This window comes from Schistocerca nitens, chromosome 6 (genome assembly GCF_023898315.1).
Source record: "Schistocerca nitens isolate TAMUIC-IGC-003100 chromosome 6, iqSchNite1.1, whole genome shotgun sequence".
NCBI lineage: Eukaryota > Metazoa > Arthropoda > Insecta > Orthoptera > Acrididae > Schistocerca > Schistocerca nitens.
The window spans coordinates 572,099,333-572,117,794 of NC_064619.1; the positions used below are offsets into that span (position 1 = coordinate 572,099,333).

General features: G+C 45.1%; 1 protein-coding gene across 1 annotated transcript in view; it reads left to right on the forward strand.

Annotated features, from left to right (window-relative positions):
• The window catches only part of LOC126263112 (cytochrome P450 6k1-like), a 71,902-nt gene extending 55,973 nt beyond the window's left edge, over positions 1–15,929 (forward strand). The window contains exons 6-8 of the mRNA XM_049960120.1: positions 1,529–1,750; positions 15,077–15,328; positions 15,705–15,929. Of these exons, the coding sequence (XP_049816077.1) occupies positions 1,529–1,750; positions 15,077–15,328; positions 15,705–15,871 (641 nt within the window). The 3' untranslated portion in view covers positions 15,872–15,929. The remainder of the gene's footprint in view (positions 1–1,528; positions 1,751–15,076; positions 15,329–15,704) is intronic.
• Positions 15,930–18,462: the final 2,533 nt, after the last annotated feature.

Sequence of the window (18,462 nt, forward strand, 5' to 3'; positions counted from 1 at the left end):
CCCCACGAGATGGAGCCAACTGTTATCGAAGGCCGCCACCTCAACGTACCTGCCCTGCTGTGTAGTTCCTTTAATTACAGACGATGTGTAGTGCATCGGTAGTTTGCATTTACCAACATTAATACTTCATGCTATTCATTTGACGTACTTTACAGTTTTACCGCGACACGTGCAAGCTTCCTCGCCTTGCGTTCCACATTTTCGATACATAAATCTGATTTCTCACGTCGAATGTAGTCCGCCCCGCCCCCCCAAATTCGATAAGTCTCTCCAGATCCTCGAGCGCCATGCTTTCTGCCTCGCCATCCATATATGCCTCCCGCCCCCCATGTGGATCCTCTACGACCTGATTCCTTTCCTTCATCTGCTCCTTTTCCTCGAACATATCTGCGTCCTCTACACCTCCCGCTGACTTGATCCCCCTCATCCCGTGGTTGTTCCTCTCCTCTCCAACCCCCCACCCTCAGCCGCGCCTTTATTGTTGTCCCCCCTACACCTCTACACACTTCGTCTCCTTTCCCAAGGTGACTTCCATCGACTCCCCCATCTGGATGATACCCTCTCTCCCTCTGTTTATCCCTCCTATCAACTCTGATCCTCACCTCCCCCCCCCCTTCCTCTGTTCTTTTCCCAGGTTCCCTCTTCCCTCCACCCCTGCTCCCTATTTTGTTTTTTCCCTCTTCCCTGTCTACACTCTCTTTGACTCCCTTCTCTCCCCAGAGTCCTTTTGCATTCCCCTCCTCTGCCTTTCCCCACTCCCTCTCACGTATGCCCTGCCCCCTGTTATGAGTCCTCTCCCTCCATCGGCTCCTCCTTCCCCATTTCTTTTATCCTCTCCTCCCCCCTTTTTTTCCCTCATCTGTCCAGGTCCCCCCATCTGCCCTTGGCTGTGGTGTGTCACCTTCGTGCCAACTTTTTAGTGCAGTGTTTTAAGTGAGTGTTAAGTGTTGTGTGTCTTTTACGAAGTGCTGCGAACAGAAATCCTACTGTTGCTGGGTGTGATTTTTTAAAATATCTCTTGACTTTATTCCTATGATTAACTCTAGCGCCAATTACCGACCTTCGTTTACTTCTTTGGTAGGTTAATCGCACTGGTTCTCTTCGAATAGACAACGGCACTGTCAGACATATCTATATGAGATGAAATTTGTATTATATTCAGTCTATGTGCTCACTTTAATGAGCTTTTTACTAAAGTTTGATTTAAATTTAAGTTTGATGCTAACTGAAATATCTGTATATGGAATACTAACATGCATACTTACGTTATTGTGTCCAAAGCTGCTATCGTTTATTTTCGTGTACATTTTATTCCACACCCTCAGTCTCACGACGAAATTTTGAAATAAGTAACACTTAACGAAGAATTGTGCGGTCAAGATCTTCCTACACTTCAGAGTTGAGCTCATTACTATCAGATACAGGAATTGTACCAGAATTGTGCGGTCAGTACCTTTCTATATTTCAAAGATGAACCCATTAATACCAGATATAGGAATTGTACTAATGACACGATCTCTTTTCGCAGAGTTTACCATCGATGACGTGGCAGCGCAGTGCATCCTGTTTTACGCCGCAGGCTTCGAGACGTCGTCGACTACCATGAGTTTCGCACTCTACGAACTGGCTCTCAATCCAGATGTACAGAAGCGATTGCATGAGGAAGTGGACGCGACGCTGAAAGAAAACGCAGGACAGCTGACATACGAGGCCATCTCGGAAATGAAGTATCTGGACAAGGTTATTGCAGGTGAGCTGCTGCAGGCTCATCTTTCATACGTGTGCACAAACGTGGCTAAACTGATTGACTCTTCTTGCTTCCACACAATGAACCTGGAATTTAGAGGTTCAATGGTGTTATATTCTTCTTCTTCATCATCATCTTCTTCTTGTGTAACGGCCACTCTAGGACCACGAGTAGTCTCTCCACAGATATCCTTTCCTCCTCCCAGAATCTCTCCATAATTTCTTCTCTTCTCTCCTGATCTTCAACTGAGACCCACACTATACTCTTCTCTTATCTGTTCCACTGCTGACTCGCTATACTCTTCCTTTATCCTCCTCTGTCATCGAACACCAGCAAATTGGTTGGTATGTACTTGCTTCTCAAATTTTCCCTTCCTTCCATCTTCATCCTCAACTCCGACCAATCCTTCTGGAGTTCAAAAATCCAGTTGGTTCCTTTGTTTCCTCCTGCCCTCCATGGTGTTTCCCACACTCTTTTCGTCATTTTAGCACGGAACACTCTGGTATACTGGCCGGATGAGTTCGAAAGCCCGCCAGAATGAATGAACCTAAACGCAGCCATTAGGCGGCGCTCCTAATATTTTCCAGCGCTGCTGTCGCTGGTTCAGCGCTAAGTGCGTGCCACACCCCCATGCCAGCCTATCTGCACTCTCTGCCGCGCTATAGAGCTAGCAGTGTAGGGGTCCGGACCACAGTCGTGTTCCGACTGCGATCTCATATTGCTTGTTGATCTTACGAGGTGCATTCAAGTTCTAAGGCCTCCGATTTTCTTTTCTAATTAACTACTCACCCGAAATCGATGAAACTGGCGTTACTTCTCTACGTAATCGCCCTGCAGACATACACATTTTTCACAACGCTGATGCCATGATTCCATGGCAGCGGCGAAGGCTTCTTTAGGAGTCTGTTTTGACCACTGGAAAATCGCTGAGGCAATAGCAGCACAGCTGGTGAATGTGCGGCCATGGATAGTGTCTTTCATTGTTGGATAAAGCCAAGAGTCACTAGGAGCCAGGTCAGGTGAGTAGGGAGCATGAGGAATCACTTCAAAGTTGTTATCATGAAGAAACTGTTGCGTAACGTTAGCTCGATGTGCGGGTGCGTTGTCTTGGTGAAACAGCACACACGCAGCCCTTCCCGGACGTTTTTGTTGCAGTGCAGGAAGGAATTTGTTCTTCAAAACATTTTCGAAGGATGCACCTGTTACCGTAGTGCCCTTTGGAACGCAATGGGTAAGGATTACGCCCTCGATGTCACAGAACATGGACACCATCATTTTTTCAGCACTGGCGGTTACCCGAAACTTTTTTGGTGGCGGTGAATCTGTGTGCTTACATTGAGCTGACTGGCGCTTTGTTTCTGGATTGAAAAATGGCATCCACGTCTCATCCATTGTCACAACCGATGAAAAGAAGGCCCATTCATGCTGTCATTGCGCGTCAACATTGCTTGGCAACATGCCGCACGGGCAGCCATGTGATCGTCCATCAGCATTCGTGGCACCCACCTGGATGACACTTTTCGCATTTTCAGGTCGTCATGCAGGATTGTGTGCACAGAACCCTCAGAAATGCCAACTCTGGAGGCGATCTGTTCAACAGTCATTCGGCGATACCCCAAAACAATTCTCTCCACTTTCTCGATCATGTCGTCAGACCGGCTTGTGCGAGCCCGAGGTTGTTTCGGTTTGTTGTCACATGATGTTCTGCCTTCATTAAACTGTCGCACCCACGAACGCACTTTCGACACATCCATAACTCCATCACCACAAGTCTCCTTCAACTGTCGATGAATTTCAATTGGTTTCACACCACGCAAATTCAGAAAACGAATGATTGCACGCTGTTCAAGTAAGAAAACGTCGCCATTTTAAGTATTTAAAACAGTTCTCATTCTCACCGCTGGCGGTAAAATTCCATGTGCCGTACGGTGCTGCCATTTCTGGGACGTATTGACAATGAACGCGGCCTCATTTTAAAACAATGCGCATGTTTCTATCTCTTTCCAGTCCAGAGAAAAAAAATCAGAGGCCTTAGAACTTGAATGCACCTCGTAGCATTGCTTGTTTACCGATATTGCTACTTCTAGGCTCTCGATTTGGTTCGCCCTCCATACTTCTCATTCTCTCTTGTTGTCTTCTTTGTACGTCCATTGCTGTTGTTGTCTCTCTGTCATTTTTGGCAACTCACCATCCACGCCATCAGCTGGTCGGCCAGTGTCCCCTGATCATGTTCGATTCTGTATGATATAAACACTCATCCCCATTGGTAAAAACTCATGTGTATGTCACTTGAACATTCTGTAGAGTCCTCATGGCCACTGTAGAGTCTTGCACCGAGGAAGCAAGGAAGAGGATCTTGTTAGGGTTAGCTGGTATCCTCTTTGTACAACACATATGCACACGTGGATTAATATGGTTCTTTATTTACTTCTACTGGAAATATTTACTTAACTGGAGTAGAGTCCATGTTTTGAGGTACAAGCTCATTAGTAATAGTCCTCTTGCAGGCAATATCGGTAATCTTGATATTACGAACGTAGGTCACACTGGTGGTCCCTATCTAGTGTCGAAACTTGCGATGTGAACTATACCGGCTCCGTGATTGATCTGACAGACGCCAGACTGGAGTGTAAATTAGAGAGGCTGTCCCGTCAGCGGCGGCGGCCTAAATACATGCTGTTGAGAGGGCGTTGGCAGCTTGTTGCTTGTCGTTGTCTCTGTGGCCTCTCTCGTGATAGGAGCGTTCGATTCTGTGCCTACTATCGATCTTCACGCTACATCTTTGCCAATTGGTGTACTGCCGACACCTTACACCAGCACACGTTCAGTCGATTTCATGTGCTAAGAGTCAATATCTCTCATGCCTGATTCTACAGTACGCTGTAGCTGTTGTAGTAGTTCAGGGGACTCACACGAGGGTGACACAGATATTTACATAAGCGGAAGCATATTTTCTGGCGTTCCCGCCTGGTAAATGGCTAAAAGATTAAGGCTGATGATAGGGCATCCAGGGGAAGTCATTTTTAAAGAGGAGCAAGGAAACGCGTTAAATGCATTGTTAGGTTTGTTACCAGTTCGGGATGCATAAGGTGCATTCAGGAAAAATTCGAAACGTCTGGAGGTGCCATTATGACCAAAGTGTTTAGTGGGACATAGGAGAGTAGGAGAAAAACATATTGTCGGGTCGGAAGACAGCAGCAGAGAGAGAGAGAGAGAGAGAGAGAGAGAGAGAGAGAGAGAGAGCGTGGCTGGGGACGGCTCTGTGTTACCGGCTACTGGGGCCTCATGTGAATGGTTTCCTACACTCTCATTGGACGAGGGTTGCAGGTGATACTCATAAAGCATTCGTTAGTCATCAGTCCTTAACCAATAGAACGACGTTTGGCCCTGCAACACTGGTTGGTACCGCGAGCAAGCCATGGATGCGATCTATCAGTACATCAAGTATTTGTACTCGTATATTTACTCTTCCTTATGGACGCATCTGATACTGACGTTACGAATATCCTGCGGTGCAGTGACTGACCAATAGGATCTCTGACGGAACTCCTCTTCTGCAAACGATAACGAATACTTTAGGTATTAAGGGAGAGGAGGATTTCCGGCCGGAGTGGCCGAGCGGTTCTAGGCGCTACAGTCTGGAACCGCGCGACCGCTACGGTCGCAGGTACGAATACTGCCTCGGTCATAGATGTGTGTTCTGTCCTTAGGTTAGTTAGGTTTAAATAGTTCTAAGTTGTAGGGGACTGATGACCTCAGAAGTTAAGTCCCATAGTGCTCAGAGTCATTTGAACCATTTTTGAGAGGACGCTTATTTGTGGTTGAAGGGAATGACAGATTTGCATTGTTAAACACACTCCCCTTAACTTGCAAGGTACTTATGTTCTCTAAAATGAGGTAAAATAAAATAAAGTTTTTATTGAAACACCCAGTTTTTTTTTTTTTTTTTGTCTTCCAAAGCCGATCGTTTTCTTTGAAAAATTTGCAGAATTCTTTCACGAAACATTCTTTTCGATAGGCTTTCCCGGCGTAATAAGTCTTGAAAGTCTCTTCGGGTTTCCTGCCCGATCCTAAAATCAACTTGACTCGATATTTCGGCGATCCAACTGTTCGCCGTCTTCAGGAAAATGCTGCCCTTACTGATGAGTCCCGCTGAGAACTGACGGCAGGCTGCAAATCGACGTCCTATACAGGGTGTTACAAAAAGGTACGGCCAAACTTTCAGGAAACATTCCTCACACACAAAGAAAGAAAATGTTGTGTCGGCAGACTTGCCAACACTACGCACACTAATTGAAACAGGCGGCCAAGATGCACGCGCTAACTCACGAAGGATGGAGTGAGGTCTGAAACAGGAGACTTAATGAATGCTATAAAGAAAATACGTAACTTCTGGACTACTTAACTTTTAATCCTTCCTTTGTATACATCGTTCTTGATGAGACATCTGGAGATTGTGGCGATACAAGTGAGACTCTTTTGATACAAGCTATCTAAGGCTAATGGCGCCTTGCTAGGTCGTAGACATGAACTTAGCTGAAGGCTATTCTGTCTCTCGGCAAATGAGAGCAAAGGCTTCGTCCGTATAGTCGCCAGCAACGTCGTCGTACAACTGGGCGAGTTCTAGTACGTCTCTCGAGACGCTGGCGCTGGCGCTCGGTCTACGATCACACAGTGGCGACACGCGGGTCCGACAGGTACTAATGGACCGCGGCCGATTTAAGCTACCACCTAGCAAGTGTGGTGTCTGGCAGTGACACCACAGAAAATATGTTATGTGGACATGTGTCCGGAAACGCTTACTTTCCATGTTAGAGCTCATTTTATTACTTCTCTTCAAATCACATTAATCATGGAATGGAAACACACAGCAACAGAACGTACCGGCGTAACTTCAAACACTTTGTTACAGGAAATGTTCCAAATGTCCTCCGTTAGCGAGAGTACATGCATCCACCCTCCGTCGCATGGAATCTCTGATGCGCTGATGCAGCCCTGGAGAATGGCGTATTGTATCACAGCCGTCCACAATACGGGCACGAAGAGTCTCTACATTTGGTACCGGGGTTGCGTAGACAAGAGCTTTCAAATGCCCCCATAAATGAAAGGCAAGAGGGTTGAGGTCAGCAGAGCGTGGAGGCCATGGAACTGGTCCGCCTCTACCAATCCATCGGTCACCGAATCTGTTGTTGAGAAGCGTACGAACACTTCGACTGAAACGTGCAGGAGCTCCATCGTGCATGAACCACATGTTGTGCCGTACTTGTAAAGGCACATGCTCTAGCAGCACAGGTAGAGTATCCCGTATGAAATCATGATAACGTGCTCCATTGAGCGTAGGTGGAAAAACATGGGACCCAATCAAGACATCACCAACAATGCCTGTCCAAAAGTTCACAGAAAATCTGTGTTGATAACGTGATTGCACAACTGCGTGCGGATTCTCGTCAGGCCACACATGTTGATTGTGAAAATTTACAATTTGATCACGTTGGAATGAGGAAGAGCAGTACATACTGACGAAACTAAAATTAGCTCTAACATGGAAATTAAGCGTTTCCGGACACATGTCCACATAACATCTTTTCTTTATTTGTGTGTGAGGAATGTTTCCTGAAAGTTTGGCCGTACCTTTTTGTAACACGCTGTATAGGCCACCGTTCAGTACACGGCGCATGCGCCGCCCATCACGGTTGCTGCCCTCCAAGACTGGGAGGTGGCGCCGCCATTAGTAGAACACTGCTGGCAACGATATATCGCACTCAGGGCCGCACCGAAGACCGTTCAATTGTGATGCGAGATAATACAGAATTCCACGTCTTGCTAAGAGGAAACCCATTGTCTCTGTTGATTAAATTATCCGCTAACCTAATTTCAAATGGTTCAAATGGTTCAAATGGCTCTGAGCACTATGGGACTCAACTGCTGTGGTCATCAGTCCCCTAGAACTTAGAACTACTTAAACCTAACTAACCTAAGGACATCACACACATCCATGCCCGAGGCAGGATTCGAACCTGCGACCGTAGCAGTCACACGGTTCCGGACTGCGCGCCTGGAACCGCGAGACCACCGCGGCCGGCAACCTAATTTCAATCGCCTCTTTATAGACACTGTTCCAGAAACCGGAAATGTTGGCAACTACCACAGTTTCATCAAATTTCATACTGTGTCCCTCATTTAAGCAGTGTTCTGCTACTGCCAATTTTTCCGGCTGTTGTAGCCTCGTATTCCACACACCTGTCATGCACTGTGCGAATCGAACGGCCAATGTAAGCTTTCCCACACTGACACAGAATTTTGTACACCCCGGGTTTCCTACGCCCCAAATCATCTTTCACAGAGCCGAGCAGTGCCTTAATCTTAGAAGGTGGACGGAACACACTCTTAATGTTGAATGTTGAAATTCCTCAAAATTCGTCCAATCTTAAACGATAAGTCTCCAGCATAAGGAAGAAAGGCCACCGATCTAGGTTCCTCTTCATACACCTCCAGAGATGGTCCAAACTCCATAGCCCGACGAATCTGCTTCTCGGAGTATCCATTTTCCTTAAAAACAGCCATCAAATGCGCAAGTTCTTGGCTTAAGCTGTCCGCGTTGGAAATAGCATATGCTCCCCGTACCAAAGTCCTAAGGACGCCACTGCGTTGGTGTGGTGGATGACAACTTTTAGGATGCAGATACCAATCTGTGTGAGTCGGCTTTCGGTGATCACTGTGTCTCAACGTACCATCTGGTTTTTATAAACCATAACGTCTAAAAATCATTTTCAACCACCATAGTAAATTTGATGCGGGGATGAAGACAGTAGAAGTGGTCCAAAGATCTATTAAGAGCATCACGTCCGTGCGGCCAGACGAAAAATGTATCATCCACATATCTCCAGAAGCACGTTGGTTGCAAAGCTAAAGTCCTCAGTGCCATCCTCGAAGTCCTCCATAAATAAATTGGCGACTATGGGTAATAAAGGACTACCCATAGCCACTCCGTCATTCTGTCCAAAAATGTTACCGTTAAATAAAAAATACGTGGATGTTAGCACATGACGACAAAGCTTCACTAGCTCTTCATCCAGTTTTTCACTGATCAAACTAAGGGAGTCTTCCAGAGGAACTCGTGTAAAAAGGGGTACCACGTCGAAACTCACTAACAGATCTGAAGGACTCAACTTCAAAGATCCCAATCGTCGAATAAAATCCACCGAACTGGAGATGTGGTGTTCACACTTGCCAACAAATGGACTGAGAACAAATGATAAATACTTTGCCAGGTTATAAGTGGGTGCACCCAAATTACTAACAATAGTGTGTAGAGGAACCCCTTCCTTATGCAACTTAGGCAGACCAAACAACCTAGTCGGAACGGCTGCACCAGGATGAAGTTTCTTACGCAAATCTTCCGACAACGAACTCTTTTTCAACAGTGAAAGTGTCTTGCGCTTGATCCTTTCTGTGGGGTCACTAGATAACAGTGCTCCACTAAGGGCGGCGCCACCTCCCTGTCTTGGAGGGCAGCAACAAAAAAATGGTTCAAATGGCTCTGAGCACTATGGGACTAAACTTCTATGGTCATCAGTCCCCTAGGACTTAGAACTACTTAAACCTAACTAACTTAAGGACATCACACAACACCCAGTCATCACGAGGCAGAGAAAATCCCTGACCCCGCCGGGAATCGAACTCGGGAACCCGGGCGTAGGAAGCGCGAACGCTACCGCACGACCACGAGCTGCGGACAGGCAGCAACAGTGATGGGCGGCGCATGCGTCGTGTACTGAACGGTGGCCTATATAGGACGTCAATTTGCAACCTGGTGTCAGTTCTCAGCGGGACTCATCAGCAGAGGCAGCATTTTCCTGAAGATGGCGAACAGTTGGATCGCCGAAACATCGAGTCAAGTTGATTTTAGGATCAGATTGAGGCTCGATCATCGTGTGCTTTGGTTTTCTGCCTTTCTTCCAGAAAGCTTCATGTACAAATAGCATTTACTCGAAACCCAACACGCTTTTGTAACTGCACCGATTCCACTTATGGGAGAGATTCTTCATCTATGAAATTAAAACATAGTGTACTTCAACTGTAAGCTTATCTTTGTGGGAGTGTATCTACACTGACGGAAAAAAAAATTGCGCTTGTAGCGCTACTATGAGGACTCAAACCATATTTGCTTTAAAGACTCGCTGTGACAGTCGATAACGTTAGTTGCCTATGAGATTGGACATGACCAGTTGACGTTAGTCATGAATGTCTTTAAGATGGCAAAGACGCCATTATCAGCACTTCCCAGAATTTGGACGAGGTCGTGTAATAGGGCTATGAGAAGCTGTATGTTCCTTCTGCGATACTGCAGAAAGACTTGGCAGGAATGTAGCCACTGTACATGTATATTGGCAGCGGTTGTCACAGGAATATACGGTCGCTAGAAATCTGGGCTGCGGACAGCCAGTATACCCACGTGGCAGTAACGAAAGGGAATACCATCGCGTTTGGCATATGGCTCTGAAGCATCATACTCCATCTGCAGCAGTAATTAGCGCAGCAGTTGGCACCACTGTGACACAACGAATTGTTATAAATCGGTTACTTCAAGGAAAATTTCCAGCCAGATGCCCAGCAGCGTGCATTCCACTGGCCCCAAATCACCGCCATTTGCGTCTTCAGTGGTGCCAGGCGAGAGCTCATAGGAGGGCAGGGTGGAGTCTGTTGTGTTTTCTGAAGAAAGTTGGTTCTGCCTCAGTGCCAGTGATGGCCGTGTGTTGGTTAGGAGGAGGACACTAGGGGGCCAGCAACCAACCAGTCTTTGTATTGGACACACTGGGCCTACACCTGCAGTTATGGTTCGGGGTGTGATTTCGTATGAGAGCATTAGCACTGTCATTGTTATCCCACGCTCCCCGACTGCAAAATTGTACGTCAACCTGATAAAAAAAATATGGAATGAAAATGAGCGTATGGCATCGATGGCCGGGAGGAAGTTCGGCCGCCAATTGCAAGTCTTATTTTATTCGACGTCACACTGGGTGACTTGCACGCCGGTGATGGGGATGAAATGATGAAGACGACACCCAGTCCCCGAGCGGAGAAAATCTCCAACTCGGCCGGGAATCGAACCCGGGCCCGCTTACATGGGAGGCGAGCATGTTACCATCCAGCTAAGTAGGCGGACATCAACCTGATGATTCGACCTGTTGTGCTGCTATTCCTGAACTGCATTTCAGGGGGTGTTTTTAGATAGGATAACGCTCGACCACATGTCACTGTTATAACCCAGAATGCTCTACATGGTGTCAACATGTTTCCATGGTCTACTTGATTTCTAGATCTCTCTCCAATCGAACACAAATGGGACATTATTAGATGACAAGAGTCGTCTACAAAGATTTTTAAGCATCCCTGTATTGACTATGAGAGGAAAAGTCACTCTCTCAGTTATTCTTATATTCAAAGCTATTCTTTACTGCTGTTATTACATCTCAGATATCATTTTTTCTGAGACGACAGGGAGTTATCAACATGAGCAGGCGGTGGTGGGGTCACGTACAGTGTTAATGCATGCAGGATCTTTATGGAATCTCTCCTTCGAATAGTGCTTTCTGGAGTTGAGAACAGGCAGGCTGTTTCGTTATTTAACAGTAAATCTTGTAGTGGACATTAGGGGCTTGGAAGCCACGTACAACTGCTAGGGAAAGGAATATCTCAAAATACTTACCAGGGAAAGAGTGCTGGTCCCAAGAATTTGTTGAACCAGTGTGTAGACAATGATTTTAGCCGAAGAGTTGAAAGACAGCGTACCTGGATCTACCTGTTAGGCGTTTCTGGCCATGGCAGGGACAGGAGCAAAGGAGAGAAAGTAGGCCCCTGGACGAGGCGTTTCAAAAGTGTTGTAAATGGCCATTGTCAATAGAGTTGGCATCCTTAAAAACCCACTAGTTTCCATGTTCGCCTTGCGCTGGACGCTATAGAAGGCGCCCTCTGGTGGTTGTGTCCCTCTTTCTGCCCAGTTTTACGGGAAGCTTCGGACCTTTGGAAGAAATTTAGGACGGCTCTGAAATGGTCTACGTTGGGACACAAAAGCACTTTTCTTACTTTGGCCAAGGACTCTAGTCTGAAATGCTGTAACGTTGGTATCATCAAGATAATGATCTCTGTGACGAATGTGTTGTTCACTAAAAACTCTCAAGACACGCTGCCTAAAGTGGCTTGGAAAACACAATTTGGGAGCGTAACGTCTTTTCCTCCCTGATCGGTAATTTACGAGTCAAGTATTGGCTGCTTCTGCAGCAAGGTAAAGAATATTATTATCCTTTGTCAGGATTGGCTGGAAGGTAGAGCAGACGAGCTAGAGGGGAGACATGGCGCTCGTGGGGTCTTGTGATTGGGACGAAACCCATGTGGGGGCAGTTTCGTTGGTGCACTTTTCGAGTTTACCGAGCTTTGATGGAAAGATGACGAATGGAGAAAATAGTCTTCTGCTTCAGACTCTGAAGAGGAAGTTCTGCTCTTGACACTTGTTATGAGTGGGTTCCCTTGGGACACTAGTCCGGATCGTGACTTAGCACTGGCATTGGTCTTGACTGGGGAGTCTGTGGTGAAGTCTTAGCTGTACCGACAGTTTGTGCCTCAATCATCTTGGACATTTCGGTGTGCTGAGGATAATCCCATTCGTATCAGGTCTGCCACCTTGAAGTTTGATCTTGTAGTGCATGTTGCTGTAAGAGGGAGCCAAATTGGTACACGGTATGACCGGAGAACAGAAGTGTCACATGATGGAATCTGCCGAGATTTTGGGGCTCCGTTAGAGACTAATTGCGATTCATCTGACAGATTGCCTGGCCGTAACTATGCAGATTTCGTACCCATGGTAACGAATTTCAGGCGCTGCACATCGCTACTGTGCCGACGATACCGCCACGGTCGTCACCTGAGACAGCGCTGAGAAAGGGGTACAGCATTGCTGCTCCGGCTCGCTAGGGCAACCGAATCACAGTCCGGCCACTTGTTCTCTGCTGCACCAACGTAGCGCAACTTCTGTGTAGAATAAACCCATCAAAGTCTGTTCGGTGTTACATAATTTCAGATTGCGTTATCCATGTTTTGAGCCAGGGTAAACAGATTACACAGGTAAATCCTAGCCGTTGCCAACCAGTGGAGTGCTAATTATTTGTTGCTTGTATTTGTGTTGCCAACTGTTCATGATTTATTTGTCACCTCAGTTAACTTGTATTGTTTGTCCTATTTACACTACTGGCCATTAAATTTGCTACACCAAGAAGAAATGCAGATGATAAACGGGTATTCATTGGACAAACATATTATAATAGAACTTACATGGGATTACACTTTCACGCAATTTGGGTGCATAGATCCTGAGAAATCAGTACCCAGAACAACCACCACTGGCCGTAATAACGGCCTTGATACGCCTGGGCATTGAGTCAAAGAGAGCTTGGATGGCGTGTACAGGTACAGCTGCCCATGCAGCTTCAACACGATACCACAGTTCATAAAGAGTAGTGACTGGCGTATTGTGAGGAGCCAGTTGCTCGGCCACCATTGACCAGACGTTTGCAATTGGGGAGAGATCTGTAGAATGTGCTGGCCAGGGCAGCAGTCGAACATTTTCTGCATCCAGAAAGGCCCGTACAGGACCTACAACATGCGGTCGTGCATTATCCTGCTGAAATGTACGGTTTCGCAAGGATCGGATGAAGGGTAGAGCCACGGGTCGTAACACAAATGAAATGTAACGTCCACTGTTCAAAGTGCCATCAGTGCGAACAAGAGGTGACAGAGACGTGTAGCAAATGGCACCCCATACCATCACGCCGGGTGATATGCCAGTATGGCGATGACTAATACACGCTTCCAATGTGCGTTCACCGCGATGTCGCCAAACACGGATGCGACCATCATGATGCTGTAAACAGAACCTGAATTCATCCGAAAAAATGACGTTTTGCCATTCGTGCACCCAGGTTTGTCGTAGAGTACACCATCGCAGGTGCTTCTGTCTGTGATGCAGCGTCAAGGGTAACCGCTGCCATGGTCTTCGAGCTGACTGTCCATGCTGCTGCAAACGTCGTCGAACTGTTTCTGCAGATAGTTGTTGTCTTGCAAACTTCCCCATCTGTTCACTCAGGGATCGAGACATGGCTGAACTATCCGTTACAGCCAAACGGATAAGATGCCTGTCATCTCGACTGCTAGTGATACGAGGCCGTTGGGATCCAGCACGGCGTTCCGTATTACCCCCCTGCACCCACCGATTCCATATTCTGCTAACAGTCATTGGATCTCGACCAACGCGAGCAGCAATGTCGCGATACGATAATCCGTAATCGCGATAGGCTACAATCCGACCTTTATCAAAGTCGCAAACGTGATGGTACGCATTTCTCCTCCTTACACGAGGCATCACAACAACGTTTCACCAGGCAACGCCGGTCAACTGCTGTTTGTGTATGAGAAATCGGTTGGAAACTTTCCTTATGTCAGCACGTTGTAGGTGTGGCCACCGGCGCCAACCTTGTGTGAATGCTATGAAAAGCTAACCATTTGCGTATCACAGCATCTTCTTCCTGTCTGTAGCACGTCATCTTCGTGGTGCAGCAATTTTAATGGCCGGTAGTGTATGATTAATAAACTCTTGCCATTTTTATAAAAGATTACGACCATGTTGGTATACATTAATCACCCATCACTAACTGAGTACAATAATGACAGGGCCACCTTTTTATTAATTTTTCTCAGCATTCAATTTTTATTTAAGATTCTGATAAAAGTGACACCCTCCAATGCAGGATAGCAATAGCGACCAATGTCAGAAAGGAGATTTAATTTAGCAGACGCATAGCCTGGTAGACAAGTGGAAGATTTGCAAGTTAAAACGATTGCTGTCAGGGCTTAAACCCACAGTCACCTGTAGCCTTTCTGATCAAACAGCCAGACGAGTGTAGTCCTGCAACCAACCAAGTGCAGCAGGCAACAGGCATGAAACACCATCCCACAAACTGACATCTTGCACCTGTACAACACAATACAAGCACGTTTGCTTGCTTGCATTCAACATTCTGGCGGTTACAACCGATATTAACGTACCAGAATTTCGCATCTGCCATGACTTATCTCTTGCTTTCGTTAACATGGGATCGTGCTATGTTAATAACTTAAATATGCTGCCTAGACAAATGTATTTTGCGATTTTTTTACGTCAGTGTATCTGTCATTTACTTTCGGTTTTGATGGAACAGCTGAAAGATTTAAAACTGTAATTTTACAACCGCAATCGACGGTATTAGCTACTTTAAAGACATTAATTTCTTTTCACAGAGACGTTGAGGAAACACCCACCGGCTGGCCTTGTTGACCGGAAGTGTGTACAGGACGTTAATCTTCCCGACGGTGGACCTGTTATTGAGAAAGGAACACCTGTGTTCATCCCGATTTACGCCCTCCACCACGACCCCGAGTACTACCCAGAACCACAACGCTTCGACCCCGAGAGGTTCTCAGAAGAGCAGAAAGCTGCGAGACACCCATATGTATACATACCATTTGGTGACGGTCCCAGGAACTGTATAGGTAAGTCCTCATACGGAGAACATTGCTTGCAGCAGTTCGGTACTAATGATACTCAATGTGAAGAATTTATGATAAACTGATTGCACCCTGTATGATGTTACACTTTCGTTTCGTTATTAACATCTTGATTCGAATCTAAAAAAAAAGATCTAGCTTTTTTCCTGGCGACAGTATGATGCCCATTTCGATTATCGTTTTGGTAGCTAAATGAGTTTCATTTCGGCTGCTGTTATCATTTTACAACTGCACCACTCCACTTCAGGTTTCTTTATGTTTGAAACCTAATTTCACAAGTTTTTGTCAATATTAACTCCCGGTTCTAGTTAAGGGAAGCCAATATGAGACTCATGTGTTTGGACTAATATCTGTTTTACAGGAATGAGACTGGGTCTTTTACAGTCAAAGATTGGCCTGGCATATATGATGTCCAAATATGAAGTACACCGATGTGAAGAGACTTCAGTACCTCTTCAGTACAATCCCTGGGCCTTGGTTCTGGAATCTGCTACTGGTATAAAGTTGAAGCTGACGCAGAGGAATTAATCAAAGCTACCTTCGTGTATGTGTATTTTTTATTTATTCCACTTTGTAAATGTTTACGTCTGCTATCGGAAAGGATTTGGTGGCAATAAAACATGTCAATGACAGTACAAATTCTGTTATTTTTCAAGATTAATGTTTCCTCTCTAGCGAAATTCTTCAAATTTTCCTGTTCAGCAACATTACCCTCTGTAATGACACATTCCGACGCAGAGACATACAATACCTTAAAGGCTGCGCCAAAGATTAAACTGAGAGGGATGTAGAATATAATCTCTGTAATGTTCATATTGGATTCTCTTTTGTTCCATACTCCAAGAAGGAGTTAAGAGACACTTTCGATTGTTGCCTTGTGGAGGATGGACGTAATTTTTGGTGTGTGCGGAAAGGCAGCCATCTTGTTAGTAATTATGGTTTGTGCGACGAGCACAGCAAGTCTTATTGTGTTGTGAATAAAAAATAGTGAGAAGTATCTTAAGTTTTACGAGAATTATTTAAAGCGATGTAGCATTGTATTCCTTGGTTTCCACCGTTTTCGTGAAGTGAACGGACGCCGACTCAGGAAGATACACACGGTCAACAAAGAGAAAAACATCTATGGCGACTAATGAATTAATATTGTGGCAGAATGACTAATTCTACGTCTAAGGTGAGGACTCTGATTAAATCAACAATGACATAGAATTCAAAAATGTAATTAATCGGAATGGTAAATTATATTACAGGCAAATTTCACGCAGCACTGAATTTGTCCGCATTTAAGCCAGTCAATACAGTCCTTAAAAAAGCCTTTCAAAAATTCTAAATTTACAGTCCCATATCCATAATTTTTTCTCTTTTCAAAAAATCAATAAATTTAACTTTTTTATTTATTTCGCCACACCTCAGAGGAGTACTTTCGGCCTTGCAGATCGGAAAATGTTAATGTTGTTATCAGTAAGCTGCAGGAATCTATGGTAACGGCGCAGAATTAGTCTCACTTATTAAAGGTAACAATATCGACATAGCACTAGTAACAGAAATGTGGCAGAAACCGGGGATGAACAGCGGCGAAAAAATAAATTCGGATTGTAATACAAAAGGAACAAGCCGGTGGTGGCGACGTTTTTACTATCGTAAAGAACACTATAGATTTTTTTGATTTTTTTAGTCGTCAATCTTCTGACGGGTTTGATGCGAGGCGTCACGATTTCTCCTCCTCTGCCAATCTTTTCATCTCATTGTAGTACTTGCAACATACCTGTGGTGTGTGTATTTAAGACCTTCGGTACACACACGATCAGATTATTTGACTTGTCGCTCTAACGAAGTAGGCGAGTGTCAGCAATATGTCTCGTGGTCTTATCGTGGCGTGTTTATCTTCTGTCATTAGGTCAGACGATAGAAATGCCACTTGCACGCTTAGAGTAGCAGATTGACGGTGACCAACTTTAAACAGAACTTGATTAATTTTCACACACATTTATTAAAATAATAAAAAGCATAGACATTACGTAACTTGCAGAATGAGATTTTCACTCTGCAGCGGAGTGTGCGCTGATATGAAACTTCCTGGCAGATTAAAACTGTGTGCCCGACCGAGACTCGAACTCGGAACCTTTGCCTTTCGCGGGCAAGTGCTCTACCAACTTTTTTTTTTTTAATCTTTATTATTGAACAAACGGAGAGTACATATATATATATATATACACAAAGCAAAAGTTCTTCAAGTTACCAGTTAAACATATACAAATGAGTGTTAGGTAAACAAATTATTAGAAGAACATTAAATACAACAAAATAGAACATATCCTGTTTTCCTTTTTTTTTTGTTCTTTTTGTTTTGTTTTTGTTTAAAAATTTGTATTGAACAAACTAAAAGTACATATATGTTCACCATGCAAGAGTTCTTCAAGGTACCATTTAAAAATATACAAATGACTGTTAGGTAAACAAAAATATATATATACATATATATTAAAAAAGAAAAACATTAAATACAACAAAATATAACATATTCTGTCGTCTTCCTTTTTGGGAAAAAAAAATTGGTGTTTGTTTTTGGTCGATGCATGAGAACGTGGATAAGGGTGTTGCATCATGTGACAGGTAGGCATGGTACACCCCAACTTTGAGGGGGGTCAAGGAAGACGCTGCGGAGATAACCGGCAAAAGTTTGTCGGTAAGATGGTTTTCGGGTGAGGGTGTTATGCGCGGTCACAACTTTGTACCAGAAGTCAAGGACTGTATGTGGACCACTCTGAAAGAGATATTCTAAAGCTTGTCCTCGAAACCAGATTAGGGTATGGTGCTTAGCAAGAGGGTAGTGAAATGTCTGGGGCAACAGCAGGAAATCCGGGGTTACCGTCGTTGGCGGGGCACGGAGGTAAAAGCCCACGATTCGTTGGATGAGGAGCCATACGTTTTGTTTCAGGGGGCACGTAAGACGATGCTCGTCGGTGTCTTCGAGCTGACAGTCAGGGCAGAGTGGGGAGGTGGCCAGTCCTATGCGATAAAGCCGACTATTAGTCGGGAATTTTCCATAGACTAAAACATACCAGAGTGCAGACACAGACGACGGTAAAAAGAGTGCATGCACACACCCCCAAACCGTG